Genomic DNA, 19,885 nt, shown 5'->3' on the forward strand with positions numbered 1-19,885 from the left:
GGGTCACTTGGGACTGGGCACCACAAGGAGCTATGAAAGAGATGCAAAGGCTGGGCTCCAGCAACCATGTGAGAGAGAAAAAGGGGAGGGCAGTGCAGAGTGCAGAGTGCAGAGTGTGGCAATATATGGTGCTGAGAGAGAGAGAGAGATCTACATGAGAAGCCAAAACAAGGAGTAGAGCATGCAGGCAAAAGGTGCGAGAGTGCAGAGCACTAGGTAACACAAAACCTCTTTGCTAGTTTCTCAGCTTTAAGTACAACTGATTTGTTGGGAAGTGGGCTGCTTGAAAGAACTAAACCAATTTAGGATCCATTTTCATGATGCTTTTTCCTCACCTTTCTATCTCTTTCTTGCATGTTTCTGTGTCATGTCTTGAATGGGGAGCAGAGGCCCATCTGCTACTTGAGTTGTTTCTTTGAGCAGATGTGGATGACAAACTTTCTGACTCGTGTCACGCTTGCTATTCGCTTGACCGACATCCACATCGCATCCATTGTAAATAAAAATAAAAATAAAAGTTCATACAGCAAAACCTAAGCAAATCATTATTAACTTTAGTTAATATAATATCAAAAGAAGACACTACAACTTAACCTGTCCTACTCTACGTAGGTGCACTACAAAACGCATGGCAATGGTAGAGGTGAATCTTCGATTGCAATAGAAAGTCTTCGACTGCAATAGTTGAACTATAAACACATTGAACACTGCCTATATAATACTTAGGTTGGACAGATCTAAACTAGCCATTGTAAGATTCGACTGATCTAATCTGATAATTTATCAAGTTCGTTGAATTTATTTGGACATGTCAAACATAAATTTAACTAACCTTCAAATAAAGTCTAACCAACCTTTGAATACTTTTTTAATCTAAAAATAATTCTCCACAATTTCAACTAAATCAAATCTAAAAGAAAATAAGAATTATTGCTCAGATGACATGCTTTCAATAAAGATGCAGTCATGATTGAACATTTACCTCTGTATTATATATGTCATCCTTTTTTTAACAGGTTAAACATGAGCTATTTTTTGAATTTAATATATGAATTGAGTGAGAGTCAACTGGCAACAAGGTATCGTGATTATAAAGTCCAAACCTCTCATTGTGGCATTGTTTTACATCTTCTAGTGCTGATGCAGACTCACTAAGGTAAGTGACAAAGTTCACCCTGGACACATTGTTTACATCTTCTAGTGTCGATGTATATGTCCATTCCTAACTCAGATTCAATCCAACACACGATTGGACTCAATCTCTAAGTTTGATTCTCTATACCAATTAGGACCAAGTTAAAGCCCACACTCAGTGCGAAACTAAGTCAGTTCACCTAGTTGATTTGGATCCGAATTCTTATTGGATTTACAAACAACAATCTCCCTACTTCTCCATGCCTTCCCAAAGCATCGGAGGCATCCGAAGGGGAGATGTTGAAGAACATTGTTGTGACTAAGCAAAACCCTGAGGATGAGGTCTTAACACTAGGGAGAGATAAAAAAAGGCTCATGGTTCTCTCATTTCAGATGAAAAGAGAGCCAAAAAGTTCACAAGGCACAACCGTAAAAAGTTAGTGCAAAGTCCACGCCAACTAGTCAATCAAACGGCCAAAGCAACAAAATGACAATCCACATGACTTCAATAGAACCACCCATCAAGCGAAAGCACAACAATCAGATGAAGTAAACAGCGAATTTGATACCGCAAAACAACAAACACTGGCAATATGGGCATCAATGACATCTTCAAAAATCATGATACCTTTACAAAGTACACAAATCACACAATTTACCTCGCAAAAGGATGAATAATAATTATTGATAATATGATTAAAAAGAATAGCAATCAAGAAAACCTCACCTCAACCATGTTTGTAGCTAATCACCGCTGCCCATTGCACTGATTCACTCAAGTAGCTCAGTCAAATCCATGACACCTTCACTACTAGGAACCCACCTGTTCATCATGACACGAAAGGTAGGCACACAGTTGAAGTCCTCAGCCTTCTAACGGCCACGAACTGTAGAATTGGTCAGATCTTCATCCCTCATTTTGGATATTTTTATAATATTTTTTAATGCAGTTTAGCAAAAACAAGCCAATTTCAAAATAAACAAATCAATTTCTTGACATCTGAAATCCAGATTTTAATGATTTCCTCAACAGTTATCAAGCTTCTAAAATTTGTTAAAGCACATTACAGTTTTGGAGAGAGGAAAAGGTAGAGCTGTCAATACCAAACCGAACAATCATGGATCAAAAAGTATAATAAAAATGGAAGAATCCCTTCCGTTCGTGGTGGAATTCACCAACAAAAGATATGTCATAAGCCAAGCCAGACAAGCTTTGTATTGTCATACTAAAAAATCAAATAAATTTTGATTCACGCAACCACAAACCAAAGCAGACCGCAACACGATTATAATATTGATTAACCGCTAACTTCTTCAATTAACAAATCGCGTTTATCTATTTAATTGACCGAGTCGCGTATTCCCACCACGCCGCTACCTAACCGAGTCGCCAGGTGGTGGCACGAGTGAGGCACAGCACGCGGAGACTTAAAAGCAGCACTACAAACTCCAACACACGCGCTGGTCACGTGTTATAATATAGCTTTTTGACCTTTCTCAGTGCCTCTTTAATTTGAGTAACAAATAATCTCTCGATATGTATTTAGGATTAATATAGTTTTTTTTTCCTCTAGCAAAAATGGATGGGGATTAGAGATCGAGGAAAAAATCTCCGCCGTCCAATTGTGACTCCCAAAGAGGAAGATCATCGAAGCCGATGAAGTCGTCGCCAAGCTCGCCGACGAGGAACGGCGCGTCGACGGCGTCGAGCCCGACGAGGTCCGCACCTGCGAAGAGCTCATCGATGTACCTCTCTTCCTCCGCTTCCAGTGTGGTGCACTTCTCAGCCGGAGCTAGAACCGACGATGGCGACCGGTCGGAGATGTGGAATGACACAGCGGAGTCCTCGGTTGCCAGGCGGGGCTTGGACTGCCGGAGGCGCTTCTCCTCGTCGAGCCTGGCCGCTGCGGCTCGGTAAGCGGCCGCAGCCTCCTCGGAGGTGGCGAAGGTGCCGAGCCAGAGTCGGGCGCGGCGGATCGGGTCGCGGATCTCCGCCGCCCACTTCCCCCACCGCCGCTGGCGGACGCCCTTGTGCTTGCAGGAGGACGCAGAAGGAACAGCCGCCGCCTGCTTCCTCTTCTTCACCGGATCCTCTAGGGGTTTTAAGGTTTTAGTCCTCTGGTCCACTACAATTTCGCGGACCACTCGCTTGTTCATCATCGTCGAACCCTCGTCGTCGCTGTCAGTAGCGTCAGGGTCCGCGAACAAAACTCGGATCTTCTTCACCGGGCTCGATCTGACCACCGCCAATCCATCCAACTTTCTTGCCTTCTTCTCCTTCACCACCACCATCGGCGGCTTCAGATCTCTACTCGAGCCCAAACTATCTAACCTCTTCATCTTCCTCTTCCGGCGCATCCTGTACCGGCTCCAGATCCGTTGAATCCGCTGCCCAACCATCTCAATCTCCTGCCCAACTCCACAAATCCCGGAAACAAAGCCGTCAAAAAGAAACAACAGATCAAAAACAAGGAAAGTAGAGCAATCCGCGCACGTCAAGGAAGGGTTCCCCCTCGAAACAAGAGCAAGAAGATGAAGAGACACGTATCGACATGAGGAAACCCAAAACTCTCCGCTTCAAAACCAGTTCTGGAACAAAGATCTCAAAATCAACAGATTGACAGATGAGGCAAATCAAAAAGGCAGAAAAGATCTACTACACTTACCGCATCGAGTCTGTGCCTGATACCATGAATTTGAGAACAGGAACCGAGGAGGAGGAGAGGGTGCAGGTGCGGAGATGCTGAGAACGACGGCGTGATGAAGCGACGGCAGCAGTTGCAGACATAAATCTGAAGCGTCGTCGTCCTGCTCTCGAGGGCTTGGGAGTGAGCAAAAGCGAGGGGGGAAGTTGCGGCGTGGGTTTTGCCGATAGGGATCGGAAGGAGGAAGAAAGAGGGTGATGTAATGGATGACAAATATCGGGTAATGTTTGTGATTCTTCCTCATCTCTTCTAGCTGTTTCTTTCTCCAGGGCAAATAATATCTGGTATTGTTTATTAACAAATCTAATCTCGGGCCACGACCAGGTCAATTAACATGGTCTCCGATCAAACTCAATTTCAATTTCAACTAAAACCTCAACTTGTTTTTTTTTAAAATTTTTTAGTTCTAAAGAATTACAATCTTAAATCAACCTACAACACAATTGACAAAGAGTTAAAACTTGAGAGAGGCCAATTGACAGGTGAAATCAAAGGAAGAAGGAAATTTTTACAGGTTGCAGGTTCCTTCCCAAATTCAACTTAAAGCTGGAGCTAGTGAAATCCAAGCCATTGATATAGGTAAAGAATCCATCTGGGTGATAGGCGAGTTAATTTACAGCCACACCCATAACACAGTACATATGAAAGCAACTCAAATCTTGCCTCCTCCACAACCTCTAAGAAATGCCTGTCAAATAACCAATCACCATAGTTACTACACAAGAACAAGCAGGAATAAAAGCTAGCTCAACCAATTTCCAGAAAAATAAATTCAATATATTTCTAAAATGTGATTGTACCAGCTTGGTAGTGGTGACCCACTGATGCTGCCTTTCTTTCTTCGCAAGCTGGCACTGGCCGCACCAACTAGAGAAATCCTTCTGAAATTTCCTCCTCTCTCTAAAGATTGAACTGCAGGACAATCAGAGATTACTATTACAAAGTTAAAAAGAACAATGGAACAAAAAAGAGCGTTAAATGACTAACATTTGAATTAATGATTTTTTTTGTTCCCCGTCCACAATTACATTATAACTTTATCCCCCTCTTATGTCTTTCCTCCCATTCTTGTCCAAATAAACAGGCACTAAAGGTAGTGGGTGGGAATGCTTCTACAACCACATTTTAAATCAACTGTGGATGATGACAAGAAATGCTCTAATCAATCTCAAGTCTAATGACATCTTCCTTCTACATGATGGAGTTTTCATGATTAGGTACTTTATCCATTCTCAACCATTATCAAAGCGTTGACAGATAAAGAATGTAGTAATTGCGAGTAAAATAGTGAACATAATGATAAACGCACAGTGTGTGCAGAATTATATATCCATGAAATCACAAATATCAGATGGATTACCACAAGTTTCAACACTAGTTCCTTGGTAAAAATTATCCTGAATAGTTTCAGTGCCTCAGATTTACAAACAGCTGTTGATAATGCTATTGGAGAGGCTTTTACCAAATGGCATGCACTTCAGAAGAAAAAAAAAACAGAGGAAAATATACCTTCTGCACCATAAAAGCATGTTGATTCTATGTCCAGAATTTGTCGGACGAGCTCCGTGTCGATGACGGCCACGATGGAGTACAGCTTGGCCAGGGACGTGAGAATAATCAAAGAACTCCTACAGTAAAAATTGATGAGGGTTTCAGCAACATGCCTAGACAGTTTTAATAATGAAAACAGCAAACAAACTACTTGTAGCAGCTATTCTATTTGTAAAATGAACCATAATAAGGCACCAATGACTTCAACCTACTCCTGTAACAGTTTGATGAAAGAAAGAGTTTCTATGCTTTTAAAATACTTTACTTCAAAAAGGTTCAAAATATTGGTCCTATCTCAATAATGGCCAATGAATAAACTAGCACTGCAATGTGTCTTTACTATTCCATCCTGGCTATAACCAAACAGAGGAGACACCACCAGCAGAAGCAACAGCTATGGTGGTCATTGCATGCCTGTTTCATTCTTCTATTAAATACCCCAAGTGGAGTCCAGAAAACTTTCAAATTAAAACACATATCATGAATTCTCATGATACCAAGAACAGTTCTATTGAACTGCATCCATCATTACTCAGTACAATCACTACAATCTTTCTTAAAGGAGTATGATCCTATGGCACAAGCAAATTATAACCTTTCTTAAAGGAGTACAATAAAAAAAGAGAGCCTCTGGGTAGGAAAGGAGCTCTTGGCATTGTGGATCGGAATGGAACCTTGCCTTTGATCTTTCACGATCATTTTCAAGACTACCAGCAAATGAATGCGTGAAAATGGGTAAGTTATACCAACCAAAGACTTCATATATGCTTCAAATTCCATGCCAGCATAGAATTGTCAAATGCTACAGATTACAGAAGCTTCAAGAACAGGAATATGCAAGATAACATGAGAATACAAACCTCTGGTTGTGTCTCTGTGTTCACATGCTTGTCACATCGAACTCCCTGGAAAAACAAATTACCCCCAGAAAAATCTTTTCCCAGGCATACATTTAAAGTGACTTCCGCATCATCCACATGGAAACCTGCATTAGAAAAACACAAATGATTTAATGAGTATAAATGAATTGCATCAGTTTGGTCACTTTAAATAGAAATCAAACTACAACACAGACTGTCCAAAAACTTTAAGATTAGTTCATAAATTATTTGGCTCCAATTGAGGACTAATTAGATCTCTAATGGGTGAAAATTGAATTACTTGATGTATAGACTTGGTTTGGGTCAAACCAAAGTCAAAATAAAGTTGAATTTAGTTATTCCCTTAATGTTAAGTAAGGCAACCTAGTTTCAGCTCTAATTGTGGATTTAAGATTAATTCTGAAAATTAATTAGCTCAAATTGAAGCTAAATTAAATCACTGGGTGAAATTAAATTCATCGTAGAAGCTCAAGCTCAATTTGGGTTAAACCAAAGTTAAAATTGAGTTGAATTAAATTGTTATACAAGCATAAACAAGATGAGCCAACACATAATATAGGTATATAATATGCCCATTAACTAAAACATGTCTGATCACAGATTCTCAAGCTTCCTGTGCTTTTTCTCCTTTACATAAACACTGATTACTGAGCTTCACCACTAACTGCCTCCATGGCTGATCTCCAAAGTTGTATTGAACTTCCTCCCTTGCTAAATAAAAGGCCTCATAAAAAGTCTGTGGGTGCATCCTGTCTTTGGCCCTTTATTGTGAACTTCCATATTGAGCACTCTCTCTCTTGCCTTTACCTTTGTTCTATTTTACCTTCTCGCCTATTGTAGAGTCAATTTAGCCAAACATAGATTAACACAAAAGCCGTATTACATGCTTAGTAACTAGTGAAACATGTCATTTTCTTTGTGCTAACATGGTCCACAATCATAATTATATGTATTTACCAAATAACTGTTTTTGCTTAATAATTAAAGCTTTTGCGCAAATGGTGATCAAGTCAAACTTAATATGGGGCAAAAGCAAATGGCTCTATGTTCAACTCATGTCATTTCATTATAATTAAAGAAGATGCTATCATGTAGTTACCTAGTTCGATATCCTTGTCCTTGCCATACTCAACCACAAAACCATGATGTGAATCCAGAGTTGACCCACCAACCTCAGGATAAAATACTGCAACCATGGGAATAGGTTCTAAGAGATATTGATGAAACAAACGTGTATATATATCAGACAACGAAGACATGCTTATCACCTCTAGCAACTGGAGAGATGAAGTCATCCATAAGCTTGTTAAGCATTGTTTCCATGCCAAAGTCATCAAGCACAGCACCATACTTGTTCATTGCATTTGGTCGCATTATTTTGAACTTGACTGAATTAACCCACTTTTCAAAATTTTCCACCTAAGAAGTAATCCAATTAATAAAAGGTCATGCCTAAAAAACAGTAATTGTGTAATTTTACAGATGAGTTGGTAATACCTCATCTAATAACATTTCACATAAACTTGGCTGCAGCATAGAAAATATATAAATTCCAGGAGAAGGTTCTGACAGTATATTTCTGAAGCTCTCCTCTGTGTTATCATTGATTGCCTTAAGAAATGATGGCATAAAAAACGTTGATGGTTGCAGATTGTATAGTTCTTTATGTAAAGGCTGCTCAAGCAGGAAAGAAGTAAAAAGGTTACATGATATCAAAACAATTGAAGGCAGGAAACCAATCACACAAACACCAATTTATCCATGCATAAAATGGAATAGTTAATTATTAAGTGATGAAAGCAAAATAAGTAGTGTGACATTCATCTTAACAGCATCAATCATATAGCTCAACTAAACACAATCTCAACTGTGCAGAACATAAGACAAAATTGTTATATAAAATGCAAGGAAACTACTAGTAAGTAGTAACCAAACCTGCCTAAATATTTTGCAGAATAATAACAGTGTCCCTAAATACACACAAGTTCACAGACCTCCTTTCAAGGGAGGAGGCGACTTCACTATCTAAGAATCAAGAAGGAAAAATTCATGAAGATCAAGCAAGTTGAGAATCACAACAGATGAGAATGAATCTCATCATCATCTGCAGATAATGGTTGGCAGTCTAAATGTTCAATAACTTAAATTTTTGATGTGGAAAACAAGTGTGAAATAGAATTACGAATGAAGAGACCAATCCTCAAAATATTCAAGATACTAATATTTGCTAGATGTTGCTTCTTAAAGCAAAGATATGCATGTGTGCATATGCGCACACACACACATAGGAATGACTTTGCTCATCCACCAAACGCTCCAAATATGAGTGAGTATGATGCACCACACTACAGTGAAATTGGAAAAAAAACACAAATATTACTAGGGACATAATTTCTCTAAAAAAATTGGTAAATATCTTCAGAAAATAGATAATGTTGAGCATAAACACCACTCATGGAGTTCCTCCAGAAAGTAATCTGAAACGAAAGTTCAAGAAATTATAGCAATAATATAAGAAACACATTTTCAGAATCATGCAAGTAAATCACAGAAAAACTGTCTTAACTTTTAAAGAGATTGCCATTTTCAAATCATTAATATTCAATAGCTGAATCAGAAATTATTGCAGATAAACAAGCAAAAGGGTTATAATTTAGCAACCAGTAAGTACTAAAGAAATTAGCATGAGCAAATGGCAAACCTGATAAGCTGAAATCAATTTCTGCCTGTATGCTTTATGCTTCTGAACCTGGTATAGTAAGTAAGCACTCAAGATTAAAACAACTAAATGACCACTAAGTTAATGGGGAGCAGACTAAAATTAATAAGAAAGTGAAGGACTAAGAAGACATGTTCAACTTGAAATGGTGGAAATTAATCAAAGAAGCTGCAAAAACACAAGTTAGCAAGGAGTTTATAATATTGATACAGAAAGTAAGCACTCACAATTAAAATTTTTAGAAATAATCATGGCAGATTCTTTGATCCACACCTATTTCAGATTGAGTCCAATTAACATAGGTCAAACCACCCCACCTTATTTTCTACGAAAGTATAGCTCTTTCATACGAATGGCAGAAAAGCACCAGGTGACTACATGTTTCCTACACAAAGCATGATCTCGCCATGGGAAGGATAACCAACAAGTTAGGAAGAGTACCCACCTAGAAAACCATGATATTTCATTTAAATGGCAACAGGCCAACAAAGCACCGGGTTACTAAATATTTCCTACAGCAAAGTATGCGAAGGTATTTATGCTATATCAGGAAATAGTTGAACATTTTTACGAAAACACATTAGCGAAGAACTTACCCTGCTGCATTCCCCCTCGGGCAAGTAACGCGCAAGGATATCCTTCATTAACTGCAACTTGGCATCCCGCGGCACCTCGAGCATGATCGGAGGGAGGTGCCGCTCCAAGGAGCTGAAAATTGCCGGGACCAATTCTGACCCAACATCATCGTACCGTTCCGGCCTGTGCTCCGTGTTGGGATTCAGCCTCAGGCGCCGGTCTCCGTACGTCGGCCTGGCCGTCCCGTTCCCATTGCCCACTGGAGAGCCCTCCCTTCGATCGACGACCCCGTCCAGCGACATCTCTCTGCTCCCGGAGACTCCGGCGCCCAGGGAGGAGATGGGATCAGTTCCCGACGGACCTCTGGCGGAGAATAAGAGGATATGTTTAGCGTTAGGGTTTCGCGATATGGTGTAAGGTTGGAGAGAGTAGGAAATAGACGGGATTAAACAATGTCACGGCCGAGGGCTATTTATCACGGGATTGCCATAAGCCCTGGAGCAAAATTAGGGTTTCCGTTTGGAGGGGATGCTGAAAGTCAGATCCGCTGTTCAAGGCCAGATAGCATGAGGGCACTTATGCTTTGTGAACTCGACACGTTGTACCGTGATGGATTTATCTTTTTTTATTTTTAGATTTTTTATTTTATTTTATTTTATATACTTTACATTTTTATTCTTTTATTAATATATTTTGGACAAGTTCAAACATAAACTCTCTGTTCCATATATCCAAATCTTTTGTGTTAGTCTATCGACAAGTTAATGGAGGCTTTGGATGAACGAATTATCTTTTTATTACATATATTTAAATCTTTATTGATCCAATTAATCTATCAAATTTACTTGTAATGAGGTGTTTCCATGATTTACCTATCGGATAAATTAGGAATGATAAATCTTAATGATATGGGATGTAACGAGTATATTCAGGGGATAATATGGAGGTCAAAGTCAAGATAACGTGATGTTCAAAATCAAGGGAAGAGGGCATTCCCCATCTGGCTTTATTATTCGCCCAACGTTAAGACTCTCAGTGCCAACCCGATCAAATTATAGGCCGTTTGGAAGAGGGTCGACTGACCCGTAAGCCAGTCGAACATAGGGAGTTTAGTGCTTCACTCTTGAACTGAGAAGGTAGCATGTTCGGTCATTTAACAACTGACTCAATTTAAGGGATGTCTGACCGACCTCACAATCGACCAACCATAGATCTAGTCAGTATAAAGGTCGATATCCCCGTTTCTTATAAATCCCTCTACACACACTCGGTCAACTCTATTATTGGCCAACTATACGAGTTTCCGTGAGACCATACACCTGTGTATCCGTTCAATAATGGGGTCAAACGGGTTGATATGACTTCATACCCATCTCCTATACGCACAAATGTAAGGTAACTCTCTTTATAAACCTGGTTAGACTAGATCTTAGGTTCACCTTACCTACAAATTATTATACGAACGATCGGTTTAAAGTATCGATCGAACCTCTCAGAACATAGCTCAGCTCCATTTCTCTGGGCAACCCATTACACGCCCAGTTGAATACAAGGCCGACCAGGCCCGAGACACTTAGCTTCATATTGCTTCCTAAATAGATTTTCAACATGAACAGTTTATCATATTGCTTCTCGAACGGATTTTCAGCATGCCCAATGCATTATATTATTTTCTAAACTGATTACTAACATCATTCAGTATATAACCAAACAGCTTAATGCGAGGACAGAAATAAATACAGCTGGCCTTATAAACTGGTTGAGATATACTCAGTAGACAACATGATTAGAGAATCCTAATAACCTGTCAGAATAACAACCATATGTCAGAGAATATTCCTCTGGAACATTCTTCGAGGATTATCATGTTTGTCATCAGCCGATCACGTATGATAGCATATTCCTTTAATCGTCTTGTCGATGGTATAAGTTATAAACGACAAAGGAGGTATACATATAGGTAATGAAAGATTCCTTGGATAATTATTGCACATTACCTAGATTATACACTTTCCATTACCTGACAACCTCCGACATTCTTCGTCACCTCATGATTACTGAGGTTATGAGAGGTGGTATATAAAGGGAGGTCCTCTCTGTTGGCAAGGTAGGTTTTTCCAACATCTCAGGCTTACTTTCGCGCGCATGTTCTCTACTATTTTTCATTTGCCCGCCCGAAATTTGTACTGATTTAAGGGTCAGAGGTGTTGGACCCCGTGGTAGTTTTGATGTGATCAACCAAGTTGGTTAGGTCCTGCGTTTTGTCTGATCCCTGTGTCTGAGTGTGCAGAAACTTAGGAGCACAGGAAGTCGAGCGGAAGACGCAGCTGGCGAGAAGGACGACACGGGAAGGAAGTCGACGGGCTCGGTGCGTCCGAAGGACGGGAGAGCTGCGGAAGAGTACACCTGGTGGGCGAGAAGAACGTGCGCGGCGTTCGAGGGACGTAAAGCCGGGGAGGAAGCCTGCTCGAGGAGAAGGCCGGGAACTGGGTTCGGGTGAGCCCTATTCCGGATGGCCGCAATCACCCAAGGAGCCGAACCGGAGCAAGTCAACTGGAGTTGACTTGACAACGGTTCGGTCGACCGAACCTATTGATCGGTCGACCGAACCCTTCATTAACCGAAGCCAACCGCAACAGACACGTCGACTGCCACGTCAGAAGCTAACCGTTGGTGAATCTGATCGGTCGACCGAACCTACTGATCGGTCGACCGAACCCAAGGTTATCCAGAGACCAAGTCGAGCAGTTTGATCGGGCCAACTCAGCTAGAGACCGTTGGCCGATCGGTCGACCGAACAAAAGGATCGGTCGACCGAACCTAAGCTCGATCCACAGAGACTGCACCTGGACAGAAGACTGGGCAGGTACAGCAGGTTCGGTCGACCGAACCTGGGGATCGGTCGACCGATCCCTCTCGAGTCAAAACCTGATCCCGAAGATCAGGTTATCCGATAAGCTCTAGAACCCCTATATAAAGAGGGTCTCGAGCAACTTTACAGAACAACGATTTTTATCAACTCTGTACTCTCATTCTCCAAAGCAATAGTTCTGTGCGCTCTAAGTGTAAAAGGCTTCTCCGCCTTCAGCAAAGGAGTTCTTTCTAGTGTGCTCTTTTCATTGCCCTGGATTAACAACCTTCTTGGTTGTAACTAGGTTAACTGCTGAGTTCCTTTTCATTTTTGTTAAGTCTTACTGCTTTATTACTTTATAGCTATTGCATCTCTTTGAGTTGAAAAGCTCCGAGGAGGGTATAATTTTTATTGCAGGCAATTCACCCCCTCTTGCCGGCCTCCGCTGCACCAACAAGAGGGTCTTTATCAGGGACCCCCTCCCTAGTTTTTGGGTACTAACATCTTATTTGCTCATTCGAGTGTGTGCAGGAGTGAAAGAAAGCTTCTTTTCAGAGTAAAAAACTCTTCTCCCAATCAACAACCAAGCTACCATTGCTAGCGCACCATATCTTTAGCTTTCAGATAGAATCATATTTGATGCCCTTTGTGAAATTTCTTCGCCTGAATCTGAAGCTTAGAAAAGCTAGACGACTCACCACCATCACATTGACTCAAGAGAAGTTGGAATGCTGATTAATGTTTGAGCATAAAAACTATTGCAACAACGACAAAAAATAGCTACTGATGGTACTCTGCCACCTAATTTCATCACGTCGACAACGACACATCAGAGGGAAAGAGGAGCTCGGGAGGGAGGCCCGGCAGAGCATCAACCCATTCCTCCGGTGGCTGGCATGGACCTTCCTTATGTTTCGCCCGCCCATCTGTCTCTTGCGCCTCACTCACCAATCCCACTCCATCGAGCGCTTTTCCGTACACTGCTTGAGTACATGGGCCAAGAAGGACAACCCCAAGAATCTTTCAGCAAACTTGTAGCTCTCCCAATCAGATTAGCACCCCGTTCTCTTAGAGGGTGATAAAAGAAAAGTTGCCAAAACATTATCAGCCCTTGACAATAGGGAAGTACGGAGGGTCAACTGACCCTGAGGATCACCTCCTCAAATTTGAGAATGTCACCCTCCTTCATTAATATATGGACGGTGTAAAGTGCTGAGTGTTTCTCACTACACTTGTTAGTTCAGCACAAAGATGGTTCAAGCGATTTGTTATTTCAAAGATTTTCACAAGGTTTTCCTTCATTATTTCACCAGTCATCGACGTTACCACAAGACCCCCTTTGAACTTTTTTTTCACTCAAACTAGGGCCCAAGGATACACTCAGAGCCTATATCAAAAAATTCAATCAAGTAACCATTGATGTCCTACAACCACCACCAAAATTCTGGTGAGTACCTTTTTCCAAGGCCTCGCTGATAATGACTTCTTTTGCTCCTTAATTAAAAGACCTCCAAGGAACTTCGACCATATGTTCGACTGAGCGACCAAGTTTATTAATGTTGAAGAGGTGCAGTCCGCCCGGAGGAAGGAGGTCACCACACCTACTTCGGCTCTAGCTCCCAAGCACTAAGCATTACCAACTCCTCCATATAAAGGACCTTAGACGGGTCTCAGCTTCAACAACAAGAACCACGATCCCAGGCCTTGCAGTATGTCAAAGTTGAGCTAGAAAGATATCTCGAACCCCCTCGAGAAGTCCCGTGATAGTGGTGCACATACCACTGGTGAACCACCCATGACACTTGGGAGTGTTATAATTTGGAAAATCACCAAACCAACAATCAAAGATTCTGCCGACGCACCCCATCACCCAACCATCACTCTTTTCAATGGTGAAATGGCTTGCCCAGAAGAAACCAACAAGAAGTCGAGCGACACCAAAGGACATCACAACTGTCAGCAGACTAAGCATAGGCTCCTGCTCGAGTCCAACAAGAGCCCCTAACATGACTAGATGAAAATCACAATAACACCACCTGGGGAGATATCGACATGATAGCCGAGGGTCCAATTGATGGAGACTTCAACTGAGCAAGAAAACCTCATACTCGTCGATTGGAGATCCATGCAGTTGGATGTAGAATAGAGTAGGTAACCGGGCCTGAAATTAGCTTCAAGCTTAAAGATTTAGAAGGGTCGAGGTGCCCCATGATGATGCACTAGTAATCAAGGCCGTCATAGCCAATTACAATATCTATCGGACTTTTGTTGACATGGGCAATTTGGTCAACATCATTTTCAAGCAAGCATTTGAACAACTGCAGCGATCTCTAGTCCATGATGACACCTCTTTATGGTTTCACGGGTAATGAAGTTCAGCCGCTAGGCCAAATCAAGCTAGCTATATCATTAGGAGAGGAGCCCCTGATAAGGATGCACCGATCAACTTTTAGAGTCATAGATACACCCTCAGTATAAAACATTATTCTAGGCCGACCGACCGACCCTAAATGAATTCCGGGTAGTCGTCTCAACTATTTACTAGAAAGTAAAATTTTCCGTGGATGATCAAGTCAGAGAAGTTAAAGGAAATCAACTAGCAGCAAGCAAATGCTATGCGGATATAATTAAAATTGAAGCCAATTCTGCTCGAAAGATGCAACGAATGGAGGTTAACATTGTTCGGGAAGCACCCCTACCTTAGTCTATGGAGAAAAAGAAGATGTGCAAATTCAACCTAGTCATCCAGAGGCCACCACCCAGATAGCTGCCGACCTGGTTCCTGAGCTTCAAGCTGTGATGGTTAAGTGCTTGGCATGTGACAGTGATGTTTTTGCATGGACGCCCAAAGAAGTGACGGGTATATCACCAACTGTCATGGAACATGTACTCCATGTTTACCTGGATGCTCGTCTGGTCAAGCATAAAAAGAGAGATTTTGGGGCCGATCATAATAAGATCATCTAGGTTAAGTAGATAAATTACTAGAGGCTGGTTATATTCATGAGATTCAATTCCCAAGCTGGCTAACTAATGTTCTCCTGGTGTCCAAGCCCAGAAACAAGTAGAGGGTTTGCATCGACTTCAGAGACCTTAACAAGGCCTATTCCAAAGATTATTATCACTACAAGAAAAACCCTCATAGACATCAGTGGAACAACAACGGTTTTAAGCAAAAACCGATGTCTTTGAGTATTTTACACCGGATTTTCCAAAAATCGGTGTCTATGAGCGCAGATTTTCGCTCATAAACATCGGTTTTTTTAGCCGATGTCTATGAGCGCCTTTTTTTTTTGTTAATAGACACCGATTTTAACAGCGGTTTTTAAAATCCGGTGTCTATGATAAAATAAAATAATTTAATTTTCCCACCAATACTTAGCCGAAATTTGTAACACTTCACTCTTTCCTCCAAACCTAAACCTAAACCTTTATCGCGCCGTCCACCATATACCGTCGCAACGCCGCTGCCACTTTTCTCCTCGCCGCTAGCCATCCGACCATCTCTCTCAGCCTCATCTCCCTCTTCCCCCTTAGGCAGCCTCCTGGGACATCTTACTCTGGGAAGGCAGGTCCACCCCGTGGACTATGTTACTTAGATTCGTAATCCTTTTTAAACTGAATGTCTTGGTTTAATGTCTTGGCATCCATTCTCTTAGAATATGGGCGAGTGAAGAATCCGCTCCCGGGAAAGCACATGAAGCTGCGACCATTGCCTTATGCTCCCATGCTAGATCTATGAAAGATGGCGTCTTTTTCCTTGACAGAGGAGGATGTGCTACGGTGCTGCCGCAACAAGTGTTTCACCAAGGAGCTCGCCTCTGCCTCGCCGTTTTCTGACCTCCACCATGCAATCCAGTCCATCCGCAGGATCTGGTTCAACAAGGTCGCACCTTTGCCCCCCCTCTTCTCTACTGTCGATCACCCTCGCCGACCCCTTTCCTCACCTTCTAATTCTTCAGATCGGCGTCGCCAGATGGTCCCATCCGCATCGTTCACCAATCTTCTCCCTGAAAGTTGAAACCCTAAAAATCCGAATAGTCTCGTCGCCACCCATGTCGCACTTCGGGAGATCAGGGCCGCCGGACATCAAGGACACCTACTCCCTCCTCGTTCTCAACATCAGCTTCCGTGAGTGTTTTCCCTTTCTCCCTGGACTCTCTTGCTGGTTTTGATGGGAATCCAGTTTTTGACTCGCGTTCTGTTCGAATTGCTAGGTACCACTGCCGATGATCTCTTTCCTCTCTTTGATCGATACGGGAAAGTCATTGACGTGTTCATGCCAAGGGACCGGAGGTGAGAGATTGCTGTTATTGATACGATTTTTGAGTTTCAATTGTTTACTAAATTATTTGTTCGTCTTTTGGCAACTCAAAGGACTGGAGATTCACGAGGGTTTGCTTTTGTGAGGTATAAGTATGTTGATGAGGCTCAGAAGGCTGTTGATAGACTTGATGGCAAGTTTCTTCTACTTTATTTTTGGTTTTGATAATTATTTTTCTGACGATGTTTGATCTTCTGGAAAGTAACCTGTAATTTGATTATTATTTTTATTGGATATTGTAGGGAGGAATGTGGATGGTCGGAATATTATGGTTTAGTTTGCAAAATATGGACCAAATGCTGAGCGTATGTAAATTATGGAACTGCTAGTATTCTTTTGTGATTTTTTTGTTGAAGTGATTATTTTTTGCTATTGTTGCACTGACTTGAATTCAGTAGATTAGAAATAACTGGAAGGTTTTGCATTTAAGAATTATTTTGTATATCTCCTTTACAATGCTTGAACAAATTTACTGAATAAGTGGTCCAAATTTTAATATCTTAAAGACATGAGTACTGTCACTCCAACACTTCTGATCTTGTATATCTGATTTTGATATGCATCTAGTTACTTAGACAAAGACAAGGGGTATTAATGCGGTCATCGGAAATCTTATATGATTGTTTGGAACACAAGTTGCACAATAAATGCAAAGTATACTTGAAAGAATTTTTAGTATTTAATAAATTCAAGCAGCCTTTGATGTTCTAAACTACTATCCCATTGTTAGCAATAGGTTAGTGGGTGACTATTTGAGGTTCTTCCTCACACATTGTTAGTTTTGTGCAGAGTTTTACAAGTTTAGTTAATCTCTTAACAATTCATAGTGTAATGCTGCCCTTTTGACTGCATCTCGTCAATTTGTAGACGTGTATCTCATCTTCTATGGATGTAAACACTAAGCAATGTGATGTTTCTTTTCTATTTAACATGAAATCTAATAAGTTGTATGTATCTTTTTTTTTTTTAATATTTTCTAGACATAAAGGAAAAATTATGGAAGCAGTTCCAAAGACAAGAGGAAGGTCAAGAAGTTGTAGCCCTCGGCCTAGGTAATGATTTTTTATGTCAATCAGAATTGACATTTTACAAAATTTTTTTGGAAGTTTGTGTACCTTTGTGGTTTTTCTCTTAGTTAGCACTTCAACTCACATAGTTGATATGGAATGGCTATTATCTTTTTTAGAGTTATCCCTCCTGAAAAAATACAGAATATTTCAAATTTCTGTTCAAGTTATTGCAAGATTACCTCAGTCATATAGATTGATGCCATTGGAACCTAATCTAAGAAATTGCTTGATCAGCGCTACCACATATTCAAGCTATGAGCAAACGAAAAGTCCTTTATGATGAAAAATATATAAGATTTTAGGGCTTAAAAATGGTGAAAAGATGAACAGAGCTTGCACATGGCTTAATGACCTAAGGATATCTTTTATGAAATTGCAGCAAATGCATGACAGATGTAATTCTGCGGTGAGACCAACAAGTAAGAGTAACATGATTTTAACTTTCTCTATGGTCAACCTTGCATAACGGAACTTGTAGTTTCCTACTCTGTGTTGTTTGCTATGAAGAAGAGTGTACTGTAATCATGTGTGAACTGTGGATATTGTAGATTTCAGAGTCAAAGTCATCAGCCTGCATTAACTTTAGCGTCCAAATATTAGATGCTAAGTTGTTAAGATTAAACCTCAAGGGGCCCTCCTCACCTTTTCTTGCACCTGACCATTCATAAGACTTCAACTCCTAGGGTGTTTAGCATTTGCATTCCAGATTCATTATATTTCATGCGCAGCAAGTTTAGATTCTTTACCACAAATAAATTCTTAGATTTAGTGTTTTTAGAATGTTTAGGTTTTGTGAACTGTTGTGATAATGGAACCTATTATCTACTTGTTTATTTCTTCACTTTGATTATCATTTGTCATTGATTTAATCTATATTTTAGTTGAAATATAATTCGACTTCAACTCATAAGGATTTTACACTAACCATATTTTACTTAGTTCTTCTCCATACGAAGATCAATTGACCAATTATTATACAAATCAAGAATGTAAAATTCCTCAAATTTGTTCTATTTTAATTGAAATCTCATTGCTTCCCAAAGATGACAGTGATCCAATGATTCTTTGTTGGGTTTGATATGAAAGAAGAAATTGCATATTTGGTATCCACACTTCTACTTTTTGTGTGAAGACTTTTACATTGTTTGTCTTTAGGTCTCCTTAATAGTTGCAACAAAGGGTTTGATGTTGTTTCTCCATGTCAAAATGTATTAATTGGCTGCTATATGAAACATGTCTATTTTTTCCTCTAATTATTTCTATTTTAACTAATATCTTACTCATTTTTAAAGTACATGATGATTTGTTGTTGACTTGCATACAAAAGAAGAGAAGTTTATTTACCATGTGTAGTTCTTGTTCGTGTGAACTCTTAATCATTTTCTATTTATTTCAGGTTCTTCATAACATTGCTATTGCATAATACTTTCACTGGAATATGCTACGTAATTTAATAACTCCTATTTTTCCACTGGACTGTTAATCTCTTTTTGATTTTGTGGATAACTTTGCTGCAAACTATGCTATAAAGAGAGTTTATTATGTCAACTATGCATTGGGGATATCTGGACGTAGGAAACCTTGCTGGCATCTATTATGAACAAAGTCAACTTGACATGGCAATTCTGCATTACAAGCAAGCTATCAATTGTGATTCTACCTTTATTGAAGCTTACAATAATCTGGTAAGTTGATAATGGTCTAATATGTCAAAATGTGGTATCCTTCTTGATGGTGAGCCAGGTTAGTTAATGATCAACTTTCTTGCACATTAAAAGGGGAATGCTCTCAAAGACGCTGGACATGTGGAAGAGGCTATCAACTTCTATAGGGTGACTTTTTAATTTGGATATTTTTATTCTCTTAAGTTTTTTTTCCTTGTTGAATAACTTCATTTTAATAATTTTTCCCAAGTCATGCCTTGCTTTACAACCTAACCATCCACAAGCATTGTCAAGCCTTGGCAACATATACATGGACTGGTAAGCTTTAGAAATGTTTGATGACAACTATGAGGATAGTTTATTTTTGTTCCTTAATGAAACTTCTCTTCATGCAGCAACATGATGAGTGT

At 40.3% G+C, this 19,885-nt stretch overlaps 2 protein-coding genes, 1 long non-coding RNA gene and 1 pseudogene across 3 annotated transcripts; 2 read left to right on the plus strand and 2 right to left on the minus strand.

The window, feature by feature from the left end:
• Positions 1-2,575: 2,575 nt before the first annotated feature.
• On the minus strand, positions 2,576-4,151 carry LOC122006504 (pathogenesis-related genes transcriptional activator PTI6-like). Its single transcript, XM_042562032.1, has 2 exons — positions 3,801-4,151; positions 2,576-3,723 (listed from the first exon to the last, which is right to left on the minus strand). The coding sequence occupies exon 2, from the start codon at positions 3,532-3,534 to the stop codon at positions 2,725-2,727; it is 810 nt and encodes a 269-aa protein (XP_042417966.1). The 5' UTR covers positions 3,535-3,723; positions 3,801-4,151; the 3' UTR covers positions 2,576-2,724.
• Positions 4,152-4,282: 131 nt separating this feature from the next.
• On the minus strand, positions 4,283-10,107 carry LOC122006503 (2-oxoglutarate and iron-dependent oxygenase domain-containing protein CP2-like). Its single transcript, XM_042562031.1, has 9 exons — positions 9,587-10,107; positions 8,973-9,020; positions 7,769-7,945; positions 7,540-7,690; positions 7,371-7,457; positions 6,251-6,375; positions 5,349-5,467; positions 4,640-4,751; positions 4,283-4,527 (listed from the first exon to the last, which is right to left on the minus strand). Exons 1-9 carry the CDS (start codon positions 9,866-9,868, stop codon positions 4,492-4,494), a joined length of 1,137 nt encoding a protein of 378 aa, XP_042417965.1. The 5' UTR covers positions 9,869-10,107; the 3' UTR covers positions 4,283-4,491.
• A 6,357-nt stretch (positions 10,108-16,464) lies between these two features.
• On the plus strand, positions 16,465-18,004 carry LOC122003977 (annotated as a pseudogene).
• Positions 18,005-18,994: 990 nt separating this feature from the next.
• Positions 18,995-19,772, plus strand: LOC122003978. Its single transcript, XR_006118178.1, has 3 exons — positions 18,995-19,256; positions 19,387-19,496; positions 19,590-19,772. It is a non-coding gene; the product is annotated as an uncharacterized LOC122003978 (long non-coding RNA).
• The last annotated feature ends 113 nt before the right edge of the window (positions 19,773-19,885 follow it).

The sequence above is a fragment of the Zingiber officinale genome, chromosome 7B (genome assembly GCF_018446385.1).
Source record: "Zingiber officinale cultivar Zhangliang chromosome 7B, Zo_v1.1, whole genome shotgun sequence".
NCBI lineage: Eukaryota > Viridiplantae > Streptophyta > Magnoliopsida > Zingiberales > Zingiberaceae > Zingiber > Zingiber officinale.